Source organism: Acanthisitta chloris, unplaced genomic scaffold (genome assembly GCF_000695815.1).
Source record: "Acanthisitta chloris isolate BGI_N310 unplaced genomic scaffold, ASM69581v1 scaffold24890, whole genome shotgun sequence".
NCBI classification, from domain to species: domain Eukaryota; kingdom Metazoa; phylum Chordata; class Aves; order Passeriformes; family Acanthisittidae; genus Acanthisitta; species Acanthisitta chloris.
The window spans coordinates 10,285-20,453 of record NW_008653672.1 but is presented as its reverse complement, the minus strand read 5'-3'; the positions used below and the strand labels follow the sequence as shown (position 1 = coordinate 20,453).

The 10,169-nt window shown below is 51.7% G+C and overlaps 1 protein-coding gene across 1 annotated transcript; it reads right to left on the bottom strand.

Annotated features, from left to right (window-relative positions):
- Window positions 1-4,976: 4,976 nt before the first annotated feature.
- LOC103809233 (receptor-type tyrosine-protein phosphatase S-like) lies at window positions 4,977-9,821 on the bottom strand (the record flags this gene model as incomplete). The annotated part of the gene is made up of 4 exons (XM_009082063.1): window positions 4,977-5,173; window positions 5,337-5,470; window positions 6,375-6,956; window positions 9,552-9,821. Coding segments are annotated over 4 exons (1,183 nt in total), but the record flags the coding sequence as incomplete, so codon positions are not given.
- Window positions 9,822-10,169: the final 348 nt, after the last annotated feature.

Sequence of the window (10,169 nt, the reverse complement as noted above, 5' to 3'; positions counted from 1 at the left end):
ACCTTGGGAAGCACAGCCCTACACAGCCAACTTCTCAGGGTGGCAGCAGACACCTATCTGAGGGTGACAGGAGGTGGGAAAGGTGTAAGGCACAGCTCTCCATGCAGAGCTGCTCACTCCAACACTGGCTGAGCTGTCACAGGTCATTTGAACGTGTCTGCTCGGCAGGACACAGGATGCTGCCACCAGCCCTGTCAGACACTACGTGCCAGGGCACACACTGCTGTGCCACAGCCATGCCTGAGGTACAGGAGAGCTGTCAGTGGAGATGCCACAGGTCTGACATACCTTGGAAAAGTCTAGTCTGTCACTTCTGTACCCCAACTCTGACCTGGGTGCTTGGAGGAATTCATAGACTCACTTTGGGGTTGGAAAGGACCCCAAAAGCCCATCCAGATCTATCCCCCTGCCATGGGCAGGGACACCTTCCACTAGCCCAGGTTGCTCCAAGCCCTGTCCAGCCTGGCTCTGAACACTTCCAGGGATTAGATTACGCTTGTGTCAATCACTGATGACAATCAATCAGCCCAGGGAAGCAAAGAGAGACATCTGCAAGGCAGATCTGCACATCCAATCTCACCCAACTGCAGTAAAGAGCCTTTAACTCTCTGCAGACACTGCTAGAAACTGGAGCATCCTTACAAATCCCTCAGGTATCACCTGGAAGAAGCAGCAGATCAATGCTGGCCACCATTCCTCATTCCTCTGATGCTTTTTAATCAACAACAAAAAGCTCTTTGACCGAGGAATGATTATTTTAAAACCTCTTACTCCCACTCCTGAGCCACAAACAAATGTTTAGGCCCAGTGTGGCTTGAGGACTCTGCTAAATTCAGTCACACTTTGCACTGGAGTGAGAGCCACACACTTTCCACATGCCTCCAAGAAACAGAGGGAAGTGGATTTTCAGAAAGGGCAAATACAGTCTGAGCACCTTGCCCAGAAGGACATTTTGGGTGTTTTCCACCTGCTTTTATGCTTTATTGCTGTCTTTAACCTGGCAGGATAAACTCCTTCTCCTCAGATAAGGAGGACAAGGCCTGGCCATGGCTAGCCACGCAAAACAACACAGAATATGTCAAATGAACAGAACCAAAAGGAACAAACTGGAAAACCAAAACGTAAATCAAGCCAGTAATTTGAAACAAACAAAAAAAAACCATCAGAAAGGAAATCATAATAATAAAATAATACTGATATAAAAAGTGACTCCTTCCAGAACATTCCCAGTCTGTTTACCTACCTTCCACGCTTCAACTGCTAACTTATAAGACTTTCTTACAAGAGAATAAGAGGAACTGAGCTACAAGGCCAGACCAAGCTCCTGGTGGGTTTCTGCACATGACTGGCTTTTAAAACACCACCCTGCCCATGCCTAACCCCTCTAAATCCTCCCCACTGCCAGCAGAACCTCAGCTATTGCAGAAATGGCAGTTTTGGACCCCAATCTGTTCTCTTTTGCTGAGCTGTCAGCGAGGAGAGCAGGGAGGCACATTCCTACCACCAGATTCCCTTCCCCTATAGCTCTCTCCATCTGCTGGGATTGATGCAGCACCATCTCCAGAACAGAGGTGCTCCTCCCACATCCCAGAACCAACTCAGATCCCTTTCAGAGAACAGAGGGAAAGACTCAGCCTTCTCCCTTTTCATAACTTTGTTCTCTTCTGAGAAGCACTTCTTTTTTTTTTTTTTTTTTTTAATAACCTCCCCATCAGGGGCTGGTTGTATTAAAAGCCACTTTTCCTGCTTAGTCCAGCCAAAGCCACCACAGCTGAGAAACCCACTGCAGAGAGGGTCTGACCTGACCTACCCTTCCATCCTGCACCTCATTCTGAAAGCCCCAGTAAGCAGAGCTCAGCTCCAGCTGGCACTGGGGACACTGTCTGCACTGCTGCGCGTGTCACGCTCGCTCACTCACCCTCTACGCTCCAGCAGGGACCTACTGAGAGGCCCTGGGGTGAGACCTCCTTTGGGCATGGTTTGGACTTTCTCTGGTCAAAAAGGCAGGGTGGGAGGGGATGGGGGATAGGGGAGAAGACCCAGGTCCCACCTGGAGCCTCTCCCCACGACTCTCATTGACTGCAGCACCGGATGGGAAGAGCCACCCGGGGCTGGCCACGCTGCAGACGCGTCTGGGGAGCTCATGGCACTGTGTTTCCTTCACAATCCAGCCCAACCTGCATGACCCTGGAGACCTGTGTGCGTGGGGACAGCAGTGAGAACCAGGGAGCTGCTGCAGGAGGCCAAGTGCCCCAGCCCAAACTCTCTCAGCTCTGCCACCAGCCCCTTTGCTGGGGGCAGGAGCTTCCAGCCAGGAGAGTTTTGTCTGCTGGCTTGTTTTCACCAGGCAGACAGAATTTTGGGATCCCTCCCCACCCTCCCACGGGCTCCAGGACATCCAGGAGTGTGTGCAGAGCCACGCACGTGTGGGAGAGCCTGCAGGGACAGGGTGGACTGTATTTGTGAATCTGCTTGAGACCAGCCAGTACTCACCTGAGCTGCATCTTTTACATGCTTTAAAGTTGACTGTCCAAGCCACAAGAATGACCCTTACTGACCTTGTACAATTATCATGTTTTTTAACCCTTTAGGTACCATAGACTTTGCATTAAGTTTCATTCACTTCATGTTACTGTGAGGAAGGGGGATGGGAAGGAGAGCAGAGCTAATGGTTGGGGAGGGGGAAACATCTCACAGAGGGTGAGAAAGTCCCACTGTTCCTCTACACCTGCACATGCAGCCTCACAGCACCCACCCTGCCACCCCTGTCTGCTGCCCATGCTTTGCACTCTGAAATTTCTGAGTAGGAGAGTTGCCAGGGAGCCCTGGGAAGGTCATGGCTAGTCAGAAAGGGCAAACCCAACTTCTTCCAGCCAGGAGAACCTGTTAAGTTTTACAATCTACGTCTCTGGTACTTGAAGAGTTAAAACCCAGCTACTTCAAGAAGAAAAAGATACTTTACCTTTAGTTTAATGGATTTTTACTTTGGTTATGATGCTCAGGAGGAGCCACCCTGCCAGGGAGGTGGAGGGTGATGTGCAGGGAGGGGTGCAGCATGCAGGGGCGTGCGGGGAGGGGAGAGCAGCGAGAGGCTGCGGCAGGAGGACCAGGGAGGTCATTCCAGAGACAAGATGCCATCGTGGTGGGCCATCACCCAGCAAGGGGCAGACAGAGAGAGCAGGGAGCTAGCTGGTTCATCAGGCTGCAGAACATGCAGGCAGGCAAGCAGAGAGCAGAAGAGAACAGAAAGAAGAAGCATGGAGCAGGCCAAGGAGGAGCTGAACGGAAAAGGAGCTGCGGAGGGAAGACACAAAAGCCTGTCCCGAGCCAGAAGGTCTGTGAGCCGAAGGATGTCGCCTGGACCAGGGAGAATTGACTCGTTCCTCCAACAGCCAGCCAGGAAAAAATGTTTCACCGTGTTACAGGACACTGACAGCTCCCAGCTGATGTTCTTAAGAGTGTTAAATTAATGAAACTCTCCCTAGGAAAGCTGAGCTACAGAGAGAGAAACCAGGTCCTGTTCTGGGCAGGTGCCAAGTTAGAGAAAAGCCCCAAAGCCTTCCCCTTTCCCAGATCCCCTTCTCCTCACCCTTTAGGGACAAATTTTCAGAGCCACTAAACCCTAATGCCATCAGCTCCCACCCCCCTCTTCCAGCCTTTTTTATTGAACCAGAAAGCACAAATCCCAGACCCTCTTTTCCTCCCATCCCCACGGATCTCAAGGAGAGAAACCCCTTGGAAAACAGAAGCAGAGTGTAAGTTGAACCCTCATTTTTCAGGTCCTTTCAGTTCATCTCCCCCACCCCACAGTGATGCTCCCTCTGACAGTACCACACTGGGATCAGAACCAGCAGATGTGCAGCAGAGTCAGGAAAGGATTTTCCTATGAAACGTAGAGAGAGTATGGAGAAAGAGAAAAGAAGGAAAAAAAAGGGGAAAAACATTTGAAAGAAAGAAGAAAACAAAAGTCTTTGAATGGACTGGAGGCCTGAGAAAGCCTCAGTAAGGAATTCTGTCTGTGCAGAAACAGACTCCTCTTTCCTCCCACTCCTCAGGGGAGAGAAAGAGAAGGAGACAGGGGGAAGAGAGAGGCAGCAGGATGTGACAATTAAAAAGCCCAGCTGAGAGCCTGCTGCTCCCTCTTGTTAGGGACTCTGAGGGATGGGAGCAGGCACTCTCCCTCCTCACCCTGGTGACCAGAGCCATTTCTGAGTTAGTTCTGCTCCCGGCTACTCCAAACTGCAGCGGAGTGATTTAGTAGAGATGAGAGGAGACAGAAAACACAAAGAACAGCTGCCACAGCCACTCATGCAGTGAAAAAACACCTCATTTAAAAGCAAAGATCTGTGAAAAGCCCAGGTTGAAATATTGCCATCCAGGGTTATTGTCCCCAGGGCAACAGCGAAGGGAGACAATCCATTAAACTAAAACCAGCACGTTTTGGTTGCATACACTCCATCCTGCTATCATCAATATCCTCCCTCCCAAGCCTCCACATGACTTCTCTCTCCCGCTCTGCTGGAGCCCAAATGGGACCATTCCCAGCGCTCGCTGGCCCAGCAGGGTTTCCTCCCCATGGCTACAGAGCCACTCATGGAAAAGAGCACAAGGACTGCTTGGACTTGTGAATGATCACCTTCCCTTGGCCTCTTCCTCCCATTCCCCACTGTCTCCCTGCTCCATTGCCTGTGCCCCCCTTCCCAACAGCTGCTGCTTGGTCGGTAGGGTGGTAGGTGCCATCCTCCCTGAGCATGCTCAGCACCATCAACGAGCATCTCACTGCTCCCACCCCAAGTGGAGAGTGCTACTTAGTCCTCCACCACCACCCTCCAAAGCCCCAGCACCACTCCTCACTCACATCTCAGCTACCTGGATCAGCACAGGGAGAAAGGAGCAGATCCCAGAAGTGTTCCCCACCACCACCCACCTCCCTGGTGGGAAACGTCGCCGCACCGTCCTCCCCCCCGGCTCCGTACCCCTGTGCCCACCATCTCTGGCTCCCTGACTGTCGTCCCCTCAGAGAAGGGTGGGAAAAGGAGAGACGCTCTCGGACCTCCGGGGTGAAGGCCCCCAGGCCCAGAGCCGAGCGGGCAGCCAGTCGGAAGACATACTCAGTGTTGGGTTTCAGGCCTTCCACAGTGAACGAGGTTGTTGGCTCGAAGTTCTTCAGCACCTGAGATGGGCGAGGTGGGGAAGAAGAAAAATAAAACCAAACAAAAAGCAGCAGAGGCAAACCCTGCCCAGAGATACCTGCCCTGCTCCCCTCTCTGTGCCACCTCAGGGAATGGGGGGCCAGGATGTTCCTCAGCCCCAATCTTGCTCCTCTCCACACTCACCTCCTTGCTGTGGTCTCCTTCCTTGTAGAGGAGCTCGTACTTCACTATGATCTCCTGGCGTGGAGGGCTCCACGACAGCACGATGCTTGTCTCGGTCTTGGCTTCTGCTCTGAAGTTCATTGGCTGCCCAGGAACTGGCACGGAGAAGGAGATGATGGGGCAGAGGAGGCAAGATGAGAAACAGAAGAAACCACGTTAACTTGGCTGATTAGAAGACTCCTGCCCTGTTTTCTTCAAAGCCTGTGTGGGAAGAGCACGTCAGCAGCAAAATGCCAAGCTGCAGCGTGGGCAGGTCCTGCCTCCAAAGCAGTGGAGGGTTAAATCCCACTTCAGGATTCCAACATGTCCAGAGTTGCTGGAGATGGAAGAGTCACACTGGTTCATACACCTCTTTCCTCTCAGTGCAGAATACAGCCCTTCCCATAACCCCCAGTATGGGAAGACTCTGGCAGTAAGAAGCCCAAGAGCAGATCATTGAGGACACAGGGTCCTCACCTGCACCTCATGCCATAAAAAGAGCACCCAAAAGCATGTTGGGTGATAGCCCATGACAAAACACCTTTCAGCCCAGCACATCTGCTGTGACAGTCAGGGCTTTGTCCTGCTCCCCTCGTAGGAAAAGGCAATGTAAGGCTCATTCCTCACTCCATATCTGGGAAGGTAGTTCTCTTCAGGAAGAGTTAAGTGCCACCACTGCCTGGGCAGTGAGTGGCTTTAGGTCTATTAAAGACATTTAGAGTCAGAGAAACATGGAATAATTTGGGTCGGGAGCAAACTTAAAGCTCATCTCGTTCCACCCCCTACCATGGGCAGGGACACCTCCCACCAGACCAGGTTGCTCCAAGCCCCATCCAACCTGGCCTGAAACACTGACAGGGATGGAGCAACCACAGCTGCTCTGGGAAACCCATCCCAGTGCCTTAGCCACCTCCTAGGGAGAAATTTCTTCCTAACATCTAATCTAAATCCCTAAATCTAACCAACACCTGCTCCTCCTGCTGCCCAGTGCACCTCAGGTTAAATGACACAGATTCTCACCTCCTTGCTGCGTCTTCACCTGGATGGGGTCGGAAAGAGGCCCATCTCCCACGGAGGTGAAGGCCAGGACCCTCACTGTGTAGGTCTCATCCTCCAGCAGGCTGCCCACCGTGGTCAGCAGACTATCATCCACGTTGTGCTTCTGCCAGTTGCTGACAGGCTGGTCAGGCTCCATGGTGTAGTAGACGCGATACCCACGGATCTGCCCGTTGGGCTCCACCGGTTCCTCCCACTGGATGATCATGGTGGTGCTGCTCAGCATCCTGCCCTGCACGTTACGGGGGGCACTGGCAGGAGCTTGTTCCCCAGTGCGAGTGACCACTGACTCACTGGGAGGACCCTGCCCAATGCTGTTGACTGCAGAGACCCAGATCTCGTACTCGGAGTTGGGGCTGAGCCCCCCAATGCTGTAGCGTGTGGTAGTGATGTCCTCTTTGATCTGATATGGTCCATCTTGGCTTTTAGACTTGTATTCAATGACATAGTAGGACACAGGGTCTGGATTTCCAGAGTCCCAGGTGATGGTGATACTTGTTGCTGTTGTCTCTGTCACCACTGGAGTCCCAGGAGCCTTGGGGAGCGCTGAGAATCAGGAAGAAGAGGCATTTAAAAAAAAAAACCAACCACACATGCTGAAATGGTGCCTAATTGGGCTGGTTAGGGCTGCAGGAGCCAGAGGCACAGCACCAATCAAGGCAGCTGAGAAAAGTGCTGCTGGAATATTATGAACCTAGTTATACACTCTATTATCCTCCTTAAACTGCTCCATCAAAGGGAAAGTGTTCAGCTAAACATCTGGAATCATTAGCACAGACTTCAGCTGCACATCCGCCGGCTCACATGGCAGGGGAGGAAAGCAGCTTCTCAGGAGCTCCTGCCCAGCACAAACTCAGATGTTCTGACCCTGCAGCCTGGTGCTGGCACTGCTCAGCCTGCCCCTCATCCATGGGTTGGCTGTGCCCTCCAGAACCACCCCACAAACACAGGGAGTGCTTCCTCCTGAGCCACAAACATGTGTTAATACTTCTGTCCTCTGTCCCTCAGCCAGACAACTACCCTTGGAGCTTTCTGGGGACTGCTGAATGCCTGACACCTTCAACAGCCAAGTGTTACTCATTCTCAAGCTTCTCCTGTTCTCAAGCTCTTCCTGTTCTCAAGCTTCTCCTGTTCTCAAGTATTTCCTGTTCTCAAACTTTCCCTGTTCTCAAGCTCTACATGTTTTCCTCACTACACACTTTAGATCCTTTCCAATCTCATCTTATCATAGAATCCCAGACCGGTTTGGATTAGGACCTTAAAGCTCATCCCATTCCACCCCTTGCCATGGGCAGGGACACTTTCTACTAGCCCAGGTTGCTCTGAGCCCCATCCAACTTGGCTTTTAAGCTTGTCTTCTCTAGACCTGATCACTGATGAAGCTCTAACTTCTCCTGTCATGTTCTGCCTGGGAGAGCTGCAGATGCTCACGTGCAGGAATGTAAGGGGAACAGGATACAAATAAAATGACAAAAGGCAGAGGGTACCAGCAGGACGAGATTCCCCCTCTGAGGAGATGGGAGAGTTGGAGGCAGAAGCAATCTACCCTACACAGCAGCTTTTAAAATTGAGAGGATAAGACAGAGAAAAAAGGAGAAGGGAGGAAATACTCAGGAAAATAAAGAGGACCTGAGTCTAGCCCCAGGCATCCTTCTGCTGGCACGAGAGCCCAGTCCCTGTGCAGAAGCTCTGGATGAGTGTTATGTCAAGAATCACTAGTCTCTACTCATTCCTCCTGTCAAACCTTCCTCATTCAGATCACTGATACAACAGGATTGCTTTTCTTTATCCCTCCCCTTCTCCAAAGCGTTTCTCCTCCTCTCCCCCACCCACCACATCCTTTCCCACCCTTCTCTCCCAGATCCCTCGTGGGCCACGCCAGCACTCGGAGCAGACAGCAGCTCACACAGAGCTCTACACTCACCCAACCTCAGGAGCTTCCCACTTGGGTTTAATACTCCCCTGCTGAGGACAGAATAGATGGAAGATGGCACCCGTGCTCCTCTTGGGAATTGCTAGCTGGAGGCTGGGGTTATTCCCCCTCTTGCTGAGGCAACAACGGCCACTAAGATGCTGGAACTAAGCTCTACTGCAAGGGTTCACATGCCAGAGATCCTCAGGGCCTTGGCTGAATCTCTAACCTTGGAACAGGATGGCATGCAGGCTCCAAGCCATCCAAGGCTCCTTGCAAAGTGCCCAGCCAACCTCATACGCCAGGGCAGACACAAACATGCAGGGATTTGAGTCCCACTTTTCTTCATAACAAACAGCTCAGGTGTCCTAAAGCGAGGGAAGGTCTCAAGCCACCAGCTTCCCCTTCACTCTGGCTTTCCTGCTGTGTGGGATGCCTGAAGGTGCATGCACAGATCCCAACTCGTGGCACTCACGGTGCACACGTGTGTCTCCCTCCTCATGCTCACAGACCTTCACAGATACACAGGCTGGTAACAACATGGATTTACCCCCATGCCCATAGAGCCAGATGCACACATCCACTCATGCAGGAGAACCTTGAATGTGCAGAACTGTGTCCCTTTCCATGCACACATCCACTCGTGCAAGAGCAGCACCTTGAACGTGCAGAACTGTGTCCCTTTCCATGCACAACTGTGTCCCTCTCCATGCACACATCCATTCCTGTAGGAGCACCTTGAACATGCAGAACTGTGTCCCTTTCCATGCACACATCCACTCGTGCAGGAGCAGCACCTTGAACATGCACAACTGTATCCCTCTCCATGCCCAACTGTGTCCCTCTCCATGCACACATCCATTCCTGTATGACCACCCTGAACATACCCAACTGCGTCCCTGTCCATGCACACATCCACTCATGCAGGAGCACCCTGTACATGCAGAACTGTGTCCCCACACTCCTCCCATGCAGGACAGACAGTCCCAGGCTCTCCCCATGCAGACATGGGCACAAACCAGTAGCACCAGTGCCACGGAGACATCCCCAGTGATGCTCTGGTGCAGGTTAACAGGCACAACACATCCCCCAAGTGCTCCCGTGCTTGAACACGACACGTGCCCAGGTGTGCTCTGCCACAACCATGCACCCACCACCTGTGCCCACTCCCAAACACGTGCAAGCAGCACCCTGCGCTCGCTCCCGCCGTCGTGCTCACACTCCCTTACATTTCACCGTGATCTGGGCAACAGCTTCTATGACTCCCAGACTGGACATGGCCACACACGTGTAGTTGGCAGAATCCTTGACATCTGTGAGCTCCAGGACATTCCTGCCCACAGGCATATCATCCTCAGGGGTGAGGTCCTCTGCTCCCTGCATCCACTTGACGTATGGCATGGGCGAACCCACGGCCACGCAGGTGATGTTGACGTTGCCCCCGGGCATGATTTCATGGCTGACAGGTAAGATGGAGAAGCGAGGGGCCACACGGCGAACTGTGGACGAGACGTACAGAGGTAACAAAAAAACAAAAGGAGAAAAGCAAAATAAAACGTCCAAAAAAAAAAAAAAAAAAGGAAAAAAAAAAAAGGAAAAAGCAAAGGAGGGGGGAAAAAAAAAAAAAGGAAAGAAAAAAGAAGGGAGAAAAAAGAAAAAAGAGCAAAAGATAATTTAAATATAGATGGGGTTTGTCATCGTTTATTTTCTTCCTTCATTCAAAAACAAAACTAAGGGGAAACAAAAGAAAACAAACGAAGAAATGAACAACTCAAAAAAACCCGAAAACCAAAGAAATCAAACTTTAAAGAAATGTTTACTTCACAAACAAGATATAGAATATAGAC